Source organism: Tasmannia lanceolata, unplaced genomic scaffold (genome assembly GCF_043159265.1).
Source record: "Tasmannia lanceolata isolate RefF3 unplaced genomic scaffold, GAP_Taslan_0.1 ptg000037l, whole genome shotgun sequence".
Classification (NCBI taxonomy): domain Eukaryota; kingdom Viridiplantae; phylum Streptophyta; class Magnoliopsida; order Canellales; family Winteraceae; genus Tasmannia; species Tasmannia lanceolata.
Window position 1 is genome coordinate 39,450,798 of NW_027518714.1, and position 14,325 is coordinate 39,465,122.

General features: G+C 34.2%; 1 protein-coding gene across 1 annotated transcript; it reads right to left on the reverse strand.

Annotated features, from left to right (window-relative positions):
- Positions 1–9,051: 9,051 nt before the first annotated feature.
- Positions 9,052–10,254, reverse strand: LOC143861437 (uncharacterized). The gene is made up of 2 exons (XM_077372365.1): positions 9,643–10,254; positions 9,052–9,504 (listed from the first exon to the last, which is right to left on the reverse strand). Exons 1-2 carry the CDS (start codon positions 10,252–10,254, stop codon positions 9,052–9,054), a joined length of 1,065 nt encoding a protein of 354 aa, XP_077228480.1.
- Between the last annotated feature and the right edge of the window lie 4,071 nt (positions 10,255–14,325).

Here is a 14,325-nt window from a genome sequence, read left to right on the forward strand (position 1 = left end):
CTAAAATAAGAAACTTTCAATTTTTTCAATCTCCATCGTTCATAAACTAAATCTACAGTTCAATATCTTCTCATCCTCGTCTCAAAACGTGGCTCAAAGTTCATTGATACCATCTCTAGGGTTTCGTATGTCAAAAAGATAGATGTTTGATAAAGTTTCTAAAATAAGAAACTTTCTATTTTTTCACTCTCCATCCTTCATCAACTAAATTTAAGATTCAATAACCTCTCATTCACATCCCAAAACATGGCTAAAAGCTCGTTGACATCATATCTAGGGTTTTCTATGTCTAAAATTTGGATATTTTATATTGTTTTTAAAATAAGAAACTTTCTATTTTTTCAACCTCCATCCTTCATCAACTAACTCTAAGATTCAAAATCAACTCATTATCATCTCAAAACCTAGCTAAAAGCTCTTTAACACCATCTCTAAACCAGTTTCTAAAATAAGAAACTTTCAATTTTTTCAATCTATACATCCTTCATCAACTAAATCTAAAATTCAATATCATCTCTTCCTCATTTCAAAACACAGCTAAAAGCTCCTTGACACTGTCTCTAGGGTCTCATATGTCTAAAATATGGATGTTTTATAAAGTTTCTAAAATAAGAAACTTTCTATTTTTTCAATCTCCGTCCTATATCAACTAAATCTCAGATTAAATACCCTCTCATTCTCATCCCAAAACTTGGCTAAAAGCTCGTTGACATCATCTCTAGGATTTCCTATGTCTAAAAGATTGATGTTTTATAAAGTTTCTATTATAAGAAATTTTCTATTTTTTCAATCTCCATCCATCATCAACTAAATCTAAGATTCCTCATCCTCATTCCAAAACATGCGTAAAAGCTCTTTGACACCATGTCTAGAGTTTACTAAGTCTAAAAGATTGATGTTTTATAAACTTTCTAAAATAAGAAACTTTCTTTTTTCCAATCTCCATCCTTAATCAACTAAATTTAATATTCAATACCCTCTGATTCTCATCCCAAAACTTGGTTAAAAGCTCGTTGACATCATCTCTTGGGTTTCCTATGTCTAAAAGATGGATGTTTTATAAAGTGTCTAAAATAAAAAACTTTCTGTTTTTTCAGTCTCCAACTTTTATCAACTAAATCTAAGATTCAATACCATCTCATCCCTTATCTCAAAACTCGGTGAAAAGCACGAGGACATCATATTTAGGGTATCTTATGTCTAAAAGATTGATGTTTTATAAAGTGTCTAAAATAAGGAACTTTCTATTTTTTCAATCCCCATCCTTCATAAACTAAATCTAAAATTGAATACCATCTTATCCTCATCTCTAAACTTGGCTAAAAGCTCCATTACACCATCACTAGGGTTTACTAAGCCTAAAAGATGGATATTTTATAAAGTTTCAAAAATAAGAAACTTTTTATTTTTTCAATCTCCATCCTTAATCAACTAATTCTAAGATTCAAGACCCTCTCATTCCCATCCCAAAACTTGGCTAAAAGTTCGTTGACATAATCTCTATGGCCTCCTATGTCTAAAAGATGGATGTTTTATAAAGTTTTTAAAGTAAGAAACTTTGTATTTTTTAATCAACATCCTTTATCAACTAAATCTAAGATTCAGTATCACCTCATCCTCATCGCAAAACATGGCTAAAAGTTCCTTCACGCCGTGTCAAGGGTCTCTCTCCTATCTCTAAAAGATGGATGTTTTATAAAGTTTCTAAAATAAGAAACTTTCTATTTTTTGAATCTCCATCCTTGATAAACTAAATCTACAATTCAATATCATCTGATCCTCGTCTCAAAACTTGGCTCAAAGCCCCTTGACATCATCTCTAGGGTTTCCTAAGTCTAAAAGATAGGTGTTGTATAATAAGAAACTTTTATTTTTTCAATCTCCATCCTTCATCTACTAAATTTAATATTCAATACCCTCTCATTGTCATCCCAGAACATGGCTAAAAGCTCGTTGACATCATCTATAGGGTTTTTCATGTCTAAAAGATGAATGTTTTATAATGTTTTTAAAATAAGAAACTTTTTATTTTATCAACCTCTATCCTTCATCAACTAAATCTAAGATTCAATACCATCCCATCCGCATCTCAAAACTTGGCTAAAAGCTCTTTGACACCATCTCTAAACCAGTTTCAAAAATAAGAAACTTTCAATTTTTACGATCTACATCCTTCATCAACTAAATCTAAGATTCAAAACCATCTCATCCATATCCCAAAACACGGCTAAAAGCTCCTTGAAAATGTCTCTAGGGTCTTATATGTCTAAAAGATGAATGTTTCATAAAGTTTCTAAAATAAGAAACTTTCTATTTTTCCAAATTTTCATCCTTTATCAACTAAATCTCAGATGAAACACCCTCTCATTGTCCTCCCAAAAATTGGCTAAAAGCTCATTGACATCATCTCTAGGGTTCTATATGTATAAAAGATGGATGTTTTATAAAGTTTCTATTGTAAGAGGTTTTCTATTTTTTCATTCTCCATCCTTTATAAACTAAGTCTAAGGTTCAATACCATCTCATCCTCATCTCAAAACTTGGCTAAAAGCTCTTTCACACCATATCTAGGGTTTCTAATGTCTAACAGATGGATGTTTTATAAACTTTCTAAAATTAGAAACTTTTTATTTTTTCAATCTCAATCCTTAATCAACTAAATCTAAGATTCAATACCATCTCATCCTCATCTCAAAATATGGCTAAAAGCCCCTTGACGCCTTCTCTAGGGTTTCCTATGTCGAAAAGATGTATATTTTATAAAGTTTCTAAAATAAGAAATTTTCTATTTTTCAATCTCCATCCTTCACCAACTAAATCTACGATTCAGTACCATCTCATCCTCATCTCAAAACTTGACTAAAAGCCCCTTGATACCATCTCTAGGGTTTCTTATGTTTAAAAGATGGATGTTTTAAAAAGTTTATAATGTAAGAAATATTCTATTTTTTCAATCTCTATCCTTCATCAACTAAATCTAAGATTCAAAACCATCTCCTTATCATCGTAAAACTAGGTTAAAAGCTCATTGAAACCATCTCTAGCGTCTCTTATGTCTAAAAGATGGTTGTTTTATGAAGTTACTAAAATAAGAAACTTTCTATTTTCTCAATCTCCATCCTTTATCAACTAAATTTAATTTTCAATACCATCTCATCATCATCTCAAAACTTGGTTAAAAGGTCATTGACATCATCTTTAGGGTTTCCTATGTCTAAAAGATGAATATTTTATAAAGTTTGTAAAATGTGAAACTTTCAATATTTTCAATCTCCATCCTTCATCAACTAAATCTAAGATTAAATACCATCTCACCTTCATCTCAAAACTTGGGTAAAAGAAACTTTACACTATCTCTAGGGTTTACAAAGTCTAAAACATTGATGTTTTTACCTTCAAAAATAAGAAACTTTATATTTTTTCAATCTCCATCCTTCATCAACTAAATCTACGATTCAATACCCACTCATTCTCAACCCAAAACTTAGCTAAAAGCTTGTTGACATCATATCTAGGGTTTCCAATGTCTAGAAGATGGATGTTTTATAAAGTTTATAAAATATGAAACTTTCTATTTTTTCAATCTCCATCTTTCATCAACTAAATCTGAGATTTAATATCATCTCTTCCTTATCCCAAAACATATCTAAAAGCTCATTGACACCGTCTCTTGGGTCTATTATGTGTAAAAGATAGATGTTTTATAAAGTTCTTAAAATAAGAAACTTTCTATTTTTTCATTTCACAACCTTTATAAACTAAATCTAAGATTCAATACCATCTCACCTTATCTCAAAACTTGGCTAAAAGCTCCGTAACACCATCTCTACGGTTTCCTATGTCTAAAAGTTTGATGTATTACAAATTTTCTAAAATAAGAAACTTTCTATTTTTTCAATCTCCATCCTTCATCAACTAAATCTAAGATTCAGGCCCATCAAAAAAAAATCTAAGATTCAATACCATCTTATCGTCATCCCAAAACTTGGATAAAAGCTCATTGAAACCATCTCTAAAGTTTCTTATGTCTAAAAGATTGATGTTTTATAAAGTATCTAAAGTAAGAAACATTCTATTTTTAAAATCTCCATCATTCTTCAGCTAAATCTAAGATTCAAGACCCTCTCATTCTCAACCCAAAACTTAGGTAAAAGCTCGCTGACATCATCTTTAGGGTTTCCTATGTCTAGAAGATGGATGTTTTATAAAGTTTCTAAAATAAAAAACTATCTATTTTTTCAATCTCCATCCTTTATCAACTAAATCTAAGATTCAATATCATCTCATCCTTATCTCAAAACTTTGCTAAAAGCACTTTGACACCATCTATGGGGTTTCCTATGTCTAAAACATTGATTTTTTAAAAAGTTTCTAAAATAAGAAACTTTCTATTTTTTCAATCTCTATCATTTATCAACTAAATCTAAGATTCAATACCATCTAATCCTCATCCAAAACTTGGTAAAAAGCTTATTGACACTATCTACTTATGTCTAAAAAATGGATTTTTTATAAAGTTCCTAAAATAAGAAACTTTCTATTTTGCAATCTCCATCCTCTATCCACTAAATCTAAGAATCAATACCATCTCATCATCATACCAAAACATTGCTAAAAGGTTCTTGACACCGTCTCTAGGGTCTCCTATGTCTAACAGATGGATGTTTATTAAAGTATCTAAAATAAGAAACTTTCAATTTTTTCAATCTCCATTCTGGATCAACTAATTCTAGGATTCAATACCATCTAATCCAAATCTCAAAACTTGGCTAAAAGCTCATTGACACCATCTATAGAGTTTCCTATGTCGAAAAGATGGATGTTTTGTAAAGTTTTTAAAATTAGAAACTCTGTTATTTCAATCTCTATCTTTTATCAACTAAATCTAAGATTCAGTACCCTTTCATCCTCATCCCAAAAATTTGCTAAAAGCACATTTACACCATCTCTAAGGACTCCTGTGTCTAAAAGATGGATGTTTTATAAAGTTTCTAAAATAGGAAACTTTTTTTTTTCAATCTCTATCCTTCATCAACTAAATCTAAGATTCAATACCCACTCATCCTCATCCCAAAACTTAGCTAAAAGCTCGTTAACACCATCTCTACAGTTTCCTATGCCTAAAAGATGGATGTTTTCTAAAGTTTCTAAAATAAGAAACTTTCTCTATTTTCAATCTCCATCATTCTTCAACTAAATATCATCTCATCCTCATCTCAAAACTTGGCTAAAAGCTCTTTGACACCGTCTCTAGGGTTTACTAAGTCTAAAAGATTGATGTTTTATAAAGTTTCTAAAATAAGAAACTTTTTATTTTTTTAATCTCCATCCTTCATCAACAAAATCTTAGATTCAATGCAATATCATCCTCATCTCAAAACTTGGGTAAAAGCTCCTTGACACCATCTTTAGGGTTTGCTAAGTCAAAAGATTGATGGTTTATAAAGTACAAAACTTTTTATTTTTTCAATCTCCATCCTTAATCAAGTGAATCTAAGGTTCAATACCTTCTCATGCTAACCTCAAAACTTGGCTAAAAGCCCCTTTATACCATCTCTAAGGTTTACTACGTCTAAAAGATTGATGTTTTATAAAGTTTCTAAAATAAGAAACTTTCTATTTTTTCAATCTCCAAACTTCATCAACTAAATCTAAGATTCAATACCATTTCATCATCTTCTCAATACATAGCTAAAAACTCCTTGACAGCATCTCTAAGGTTTCCTATGTCTCAAAGATGGATGTTTTATAAAATTTATAAAATAAGAAACTTTCTATTTTTTCAATCCCCATCCTTCATCAACTCAATCTAAGATTTAATACCATCTCATCCCCAATGAGCATTTAGCCAAATTTGGAGATGAGGATGAGATGGTTTTGAATCTTAAATTTAGTTGATGAATGATGGAGATTGAAAAAATATAAAGTTTCTTATTTTTAAAAATTTGTAAAACAACATTGTTTTAGACATAGTAAACCCTAGATATGATGTCAACGAGCTTTCAGCTAATTTTTGAGATGAGAAAGAGAGGGTATCGAATCTTAGATTTAGTTGATGAATGATGGAGATTGAAAAAATAAAAAGTATCTTATTTTAGAAACTTTAAAAAACATCAATCTTTTAGACTTAGTAAGCCCTAGATATGGTCAAGGAGCTATTGGCCATATTTTGAGAAGAATATGAGATGGTATTGAATCTTAAATTTAGTTGATAAATAATTGAAATTGAAAAAATAAAAAGTTTCTTATTTTAGAAACTTTATAAAACATCAATCTTTTAGACTTAGTAAACGCTAGAGTTAGTGTCAAGGAGCTTTTAGCCAAGTTTTGAAATGATGATGAAATGGTATTAAATCTTAGATTTAGTTGATCAAGGATGGAGATTGAAAAAATAAAAACTTTATTATTTTAGAAACTTTATAAAACATCCATCTTTTAGATATATAAAATCCTAGAGATGGAGTTAAGGTGCTTTTACCCAACTTTTGAGATGAGGATGAGATGATATTGAATCTTAGATTTAGTTGATGAAGGATGGAGATTGAAAAAAGAGAAAGTTTCTTCTTTTAGAAACTTTATAAAATATCCATCTTTAGACATTAGAAGCCCTAGAGTGGATGTGAACGAGCTTTTAGCTAAGTTTTGAGATGAGGATGAGATGGTATTAAATCTGAGATTTAGTTGATAAGGGATGGAGATTGAAAAAATAAAAAATTTCTTAGTTCAGAAACTTTGTAAAACATCCATCTTTTAGAAATTGGAGAACCTAGAGATTGTGCCAAAGAGCTTTTAGCCAAGTTTTGGGATGTTGATGAGATGGTTTTGAATCTTAGATTTAGTTGATGAAGGAAGTAGATTTAAAAAATAAAAAGTTTCCTATTTTAAAAACTTTATAAAACATTAATCTCTTAGACACTGGAAACACTAGAGATGATGTTAACGAGCTTTTAGCCAAGTTTTGAGATAAGGATGAGATGGTATTGAATCTTAGATTTAGTTGATAAAGGATGGAGATTGAAAAAATAGAAAGTTTCTTATTTTAGAAACTGCGTAAAACGTCCATCTTTTAGACATAAGAAACCCTAGAGATTGTGTCGAGGACCTTTTAACCAAGTTTTGAGATGGGGATGAGATAGTATTGAATCTTAGATTTAGTTGAAGAAGGATGGAGATTGAAAAAATAGAAAGTTACATATTTTAGAAACTTTATAAAACATCAATCTTTTAGGCATAGTAAACCGTAGAGATAGTGTCAATGAGCTTTTTGCCTAGTTTTGAGATGGGGATGAGATAGTGTTGAATCTTAGATTTAGTTAATGAAGGATGGGAATTGAAAAAAATAGAAACTTTCTTATTTTAGAAACTTTATAAAATATGTATCTTTTAGACATATAAAACCCTAAAGATAGTGTCAAGGAGCTTTTACCTAAGTTTTGAGATGAGGATGCGATGGTATTGAGTCTTAGATTTAGTTGATGAAGAATGGAGATTTAAAAAAAAAAGTTTCTCATTTTAGAAACTTCATAAAATATCCATCTTTTAAATATAAGAAACCCTAGAGATGATGTCAACGAGCTCTTAGCCATATTTTTAGATGAGGATTAGATGGTATTGAATCTTAGATTTAGTTTATTAAGGATGGAGATTGAACAAATAGAAAGTTTCTAATTTTAGAATATTTATAAAACCTCAATCTTTTAGACTTAGTAAACCCTAGAGATGGTGTCAATGAGCATTTAGCGAGGTTTTAGGATGATGATGATATGGTATTGATATTAGATTTTTTTATTTTTTATTTTTTGATGGGCAAGCTAGGGTTAGGCAAGGACCCCGATCAGATATATTAAAAAGAGGGGAGAACTTACAAAGGGGGGCCACAAGGGCAGCATAAACAGCAAGAAAGAAGCAAAATTAAACATAGATCTCCATTATAGCCAATCTTGCCGATCGGATAATTCGGAGCCGCCAGGGAGTAACTGAAGGAGGGGTAAATAGGATATGCACCAGGTCTCATGAATTCACTGCCCCTAGCAAAAGCAGAATCACCCCACAAAGCAAAAGCTCTAACCTTAACTACAAGAATCATGGTTAGAATCATCTACAATCGGGGATAGCGTGTGCCCAACGAATCTTGAAGAACAAGTTCTGCAAGCTGGGAAGGGATGCCCATGACCTCTATGTCCATCCCTTTGCAGGGGTATTCAGGCTTGGATAGATAGTCAGCTGCTGGTTCGCTTCTCTCCATATATGGGATACCCTCCAGTTATGCAACTCTTGTAATCATCTTGTTATTTTATTGAACAGAGATTTAGCTCGCCAGGGGCAATCCCAGCACCCATTCAGAATCTTCACTGCTACCATCGAGTCAGATTCAATCCAAATGTTACTGATATTCAGATTTTTCGCCAGCTCTAGACCATAGAAGATTGCATCTGATTCTAGAATATGTATAGGTTTCATATCTGCATTCAAGGAGAAACAGCCTCTCATAGCACCATTATTCTCGCGAAGGAGTCCTCCAATACCAGCAGCGTCCCCTTTCTTAGAAGCATCAGAGTTAAGTTTTATCACGTCCCCACCCGGTTTCTCCCATTGGCTGAATTGAGGGGAGGTGTTGACAGTGAACAGGGGGCATTTGAATTGTGTAGCAAAGCATAGATTTCGGTGAACCGGTTCATCTGAAAGATTTAGGAATAATACTCTGTTTCTGATGTTGCCAATGATCCATCGAAGAATGATTTGTTTATGAGTGCTAGGATTACCATGAATTCTGGTGTTTCGCTCAGCCCATATGAGATATATGGTAGTCCCGAAAGCAATGCGCATGGCAGTGGCACACTGACCATTACCTTTGAAATGATTTCTTATCCAGGCTTCTTCCTCAGTGAGAGAATTCAGGGGTTTTCTTTTCTGATTGAAACGCCGGAGGATGGAGCTCCATATCCATGCCGAATAACCACATCTAAAGAAAATATGGTTGACAGTTTCTATGTCCGAGTTGCACATAATACATCTGGTTTCTCTTGAATTGCCCAAGAAAAGCATCCTATCTCAGGTGAGCAAACGGTTTTGAACGGCCTGCCAAGCAGTGAAGCTATGTTTTGGCACATGGCCTTTAAACCATATGGAGGAGGCCCAGATTTCCTTGGGACGCAGAATCCGGATGGAATTCCAGGCAGATTTCAGAGAGAACTGACCGCTAGGTTCAGGTTTCCAAACAGGGTATGGGTTATCTTCATCTGTAAGAGCAGAGTTGATAATTTGTTTTAAGTCTCCACCCCCAGAGTAGTCGTGATGTTCAGCCCATATCCCATCCTCCATCAGCGAACTAATGGTAGTATTGAGAGGTATTGAGTTAATTTGAGGATCTTCAAAAGTTCGCTGAATCAAAGCCCCAGATGGGTGCCAAGGTTGACGCCAAAAATCAATTCCAGCACCATTTCCAACCGAGTAGCAGACATACTTCATAGCAATATCTCTAATTTGGAAGATGCCCCTAGCACCCTAAGATGGGTTAGTTGGATTTTTCATCGTCCAGAAGTTCTTCCTTTTGACATATTTCCAATGAAACCAGTCCGCCCAAGGATTGCCCTTAGAATGCAGACTTCTCCACAGGCATTTTAGTTGGAGAGCCTTGCTTACCTCATAAATACTTCGGATACCTAAGCCACCTTCATCCTTGGGGGAACAGACATTCGCCCAGCTGATGGGGTGATAAGAGTTGGCCAGGGATGATCCTGCCCAGACAAATTTTCTCATAATTTTGTCAATTTCATTGAGGACTCCCATCGGAAGTCTAAAAGCAGTGGACCAGTAGACACTGAAAGAATTCAGAACAGTTTTTATAAGCTCGAACCTGTTTGCCCAGGAGGCAATCCTCGCACGGATTTTAGATATTAGGGGGATACAGTCGTCACTGGTTAGCCTACCTGAAGTTAGGGGCAATCCCAGATACTTCATGGGAAGGGCTCCGTCATTCATCTGCAGCACCCTTCTAATATGACCTTTGAGCCTGTGGTTACATCCAGCAAATATAATCTCTGATTTATTGAAGTTAGACTCCAGCCCGGTGCAGTTTTTAAATCTGTCAAGACATTCTTTGATCTTTATAGCATTGGCAACAGTGGCATCCGCAAAGAGCATGACATCATCTGCATAAAACAAATGGGAAATGGGCAGATTTTCTGTAGAGAAAGGGGAAGTGAGATCACCATAACTAATAGCTTCAGCAAGGATACCCGATAAGATTTGCATAATGAAACAAAAGAGGTGGGGGACAGGGGATCTCCTTGTCTAATCCCATTGGTGGCTTTGAAATAGCCCCGGGGGCTCCCATTGAGAATGACAGAAAAGGATGGGCTGCAGATGCACTGTTTTACTCATCTACACCACTTCTCATTAAAGCCCATTTTTCCATGTATACAAGAATGGCTTCATGAGACACCTGATCATAGGCTTTTCTAAGATCAATTTTGATGCAGATTGCAGGTTTGGCATTGTTCCGATGGAAATTATGTATAACATCCTGCGTCAGTAAGATGTTATCTTGAATCGATCGCCCTTTTATAAAAGCTAATTGGAGAGGACTAATGATTCCATTCATAAACTTTCGGATCCTATTGGCCATAATTTTAGTAATGATTTTGTATGAGAAATTGCAAAGGGCTATGGACGGAATAAATCAGGGGAAGCGGCATCACAACATTTAGGAATTAGAGTGATATTGGTTGAATTTACATAAGCCAGAAGGATATCATTTTTGAAGAAGTGTTGAATGGCCTTCACAACGTCAGGACCAATAATGTACCAGAATTTCTGATAGAATTCGCCGTTGAACCCATCCGGGCCAGGAGCTCGGTTTCCATCCATTCCAAAAACCGTAACTTTGATTTCCTCCTCAGGGACCGGGCTGGTTAACCATTCAGCTTCCTCCTGCAAAAGGATTTTGGAGGGAGTGGGCAGCAGAGACATCTCACAAATTCTGCCAGAGTTGAGCAGGTTTTGAAAATAGGATATGAGGATGTTTTCAATCTTGGTATGATCAGTCGTCAGGTTAACATCAGCATCGAGGAGAGCCCCAATACAATTTTGATTTCTTCTCGCATTCATGACAGAGTAAAAATAGGCAGAGTTTGAGTCACCCAGGTTTAACCATTGCACTCTCGCATTCTGCCTGCGCATAGATTCTTCCATCCGAGAGACTTTGAAAAAACTCTCCTTGAGAGAAGATTCTCTGCTTCTGAGGTGTAAATCAGTTGGATTAGAAGCTAAGGCAATTTGAACATCTTCAAGATCTTGCTTAATAGCAGGGGCAATCAGATTAATCCTACCAAATTTTGTTTGATTCCAGATCTTGATAGACTGTTTAGTATTTTTAAGCTTCTGAGAGAGACGAAACATGGGATTACCTTTAGATTTGATGCTCCAAGCTCTTTCAACACATTCAAAGATCGAAAGATCCATAGGCCAAGCACTAAAGAACTTGAATGGTTTCTTGATCTCATTATGTCTCTCAGAGAGTTGAATAATTAGGGGGGCATGATCAGAAGTCACAGGGTATCGATAGATGGCATAGGAATCTGTAAGAGTATTTATCCATTCATCATTCACCAAGGTTCGGTCCAACCTTCTCAGTTTAAGCTCGCTACTTCTAGGGCTGTTGCTCCAAGATAAAGTCTGTCCCATACATTTGAGATCATGGAGGGCACAGTAATCAATGCACTCATTGAAATCTGCCATCACATTCCTGTTTGGTTCAGCTTCTCCCACACTTTCTTCAGCAAACCGAATTACATTGAAATCCCCCAACACCATCCAAGGGATTCCGATACTAGGAGCTATAGAACCGAGAAAATCCCAGAGAAGTCTTCTTTCAGTACCAGAGTTAGTCGCATAAACAAAAGTCAGAAGAATGGTAATATTGTAATGGATTAAAGTAACTTCTGTATGCACGTGCTGTTTAGATTCGTCAAGAACATTTACCAGAATTTGTCTCCTATCCCAGACAATCCAAATTCTGCCTTTAGTAGTGAAATTGTAGTTGGCATGACAATCCCAATTACAATGAATGTCATTCACGTAGGATGTAAGTTTGTCCATGTATGCTTTCGTCTCGAGCAGCCCAAAAATGGGGGTTTTTTCCCGCACAATAAGATCATGAATTTCTTCCTAACGGATCGACGTGCACAGCCCTCTAACATTCCAGATTCCCACTTTCATCATTTCCAGGTGTGATATAAGAAGCATACTGCTCGGACTCCTTGGATCTTTCAGATCGATTTGTGGTAGACGAGGAAATTCTCGCATGAGAATCCTCCATATTATTTTCATCTAAATCTTCGAGGACATTGTAAGAATTTGAGACCAGAACGGTCGAAAATAGTTCTCCGCCCGGTTCATAGATGCAGATTTCTTTGCCTATAATTTTTGAGTTTTCAGGATCATGAGGGGTAGCTTTTTATGTTTTGTTTCTGGGTTCAGGTTTCCTCTGAATTTCTTATTTTATAGGAAGTTTCTTATTTTAGAAACTTTATCAAACATCCGTCTTTTAGACATTGAAGACCTTAGAGATGGTGTAAAGGTGCTTTTAGCCATGTTTCGGGATATGGATAAGATGACATTGAATCTTCGATTTAGTTGATGAAGAATCGAGATTGAAAAAATAGAAAGTTTCTTATTTTAGAAACTTTATAAAATATCTATATTTTAGACATAAGAGACCTTAGAGATTGTGTCATTGAGCTTTAAGGTAGGTTTTGGGATGATGATGAGATGGTATTGAATGTTAGATTTAGTTGATTGATGGAAATTTAAAAAATAGAAAGTTTCTTATATTAGAAACTTTATAAAACATCCACCTTTTAATATAGGAAACCTTAGAGATGATGATAAATAACTTTTAGCTAAGTTTTGAGATGAGAATGAGAGGGTATTGAATCATAGAGTTTGTTGATTAAGGATGAAGATTGAAAAAATAGAATGTTTCTTATTTTAGAAACTTTATAAAACATAAATCTTTTACACATAGGGAAACCTTAGAGATGGTGTCAATGAGCTTTTGGGCAAGTTTTGCGATGAGAATGAGATGGTATTGTATCTTAGAATTAGTTGATGAAGGATGGGGATTGAAAAAATAGAAAGTTTCTTTTATTTTAAACTTTATAAAACATCTATCTTTTAGACATATGAAATCCTAGAGATGCTGTGAATGAGGTTTTAGCCAAGTTTTGAGATGAGGATGAGATGGTATTTAATCTTAGATTTAGTTGATAAAGGTTGGAGATTGAGAAAATAGAAAGTTTCTTATTTTAGAAACATTATAAAACATTAATCCTTTAGATATAGGAAACCCCATAGATGATGTGAAGGACCTTTTAGCCAAGTTTTGAGATGAGGATTAGATGGTATTGAATCTGAGATTTAGTTGATCAAGGACGGAGAATGAAAAAAAAAGTTTCTTATTTTATAAACTTTATAAAACATCCATCTGTTAGATATAAGAGAACCTTGAGATGGTGTCAACGAGCTTTTAGCCAAGTTTTGGGATGATGATGAGAAACTTTATAAAACATCCCTATTTTAGAAAGAGAAAACCCTAGAGATGGTGTGATGGAGCTTTTAGCTAAGTTTTGAGATGAGGATGAGATGATATTGAATCTTAGATTTAGGTGATGAAGGATGGAAATTGAAAAAATAGAAAGGTTCTTATTTTAGAAACTTTATAAAACATTAATCTTTTAGACATAGGAAAACCTAAATATGGTGTCAAGGAGCTTCTAACTAAGTTTTGAGATGAGGATGAGATGGTATTGATACTTGGATTTAGTTGATAAAGGGTGGAGATTGAAAAAATTGTAAGTTGCTTATTTTTGAAACTTTATAAAAGATCCATCTTTTAGATATACGTGACCCTAGAGATGGTATCAAGGACCTATTAGCCATGTCTTGGGATGAGGATAAGATGATATTTAATCTTAGATTTAGTTGACGAAGAATAGAGATTGAAAAAATAGAAAGTTTCTTAAAGTAGAAACTTTATAAAACAATAATCTTTTAGACATAAGAGATCCTAGAGATGGTGTGAAGGAGCTTTTAGCCAAGTTTTGAGATGAAGATGAGATGGTATTGAACCTTACATTTAGTTGATAAAGGATGGATATTGAAAAAATAGAAAGTTTCTTATTTTAGAAACTTTATAAAACATCCATCTTTTAGACATAAGAGACCCTAGAGATGGTGTCAAGGAGCTCTTATCCAAGTTTTGGGATGACAATTAGAAACTTTATAAGACATCCATCTCTTAGACAGAGGAAACCCTAGAGATGG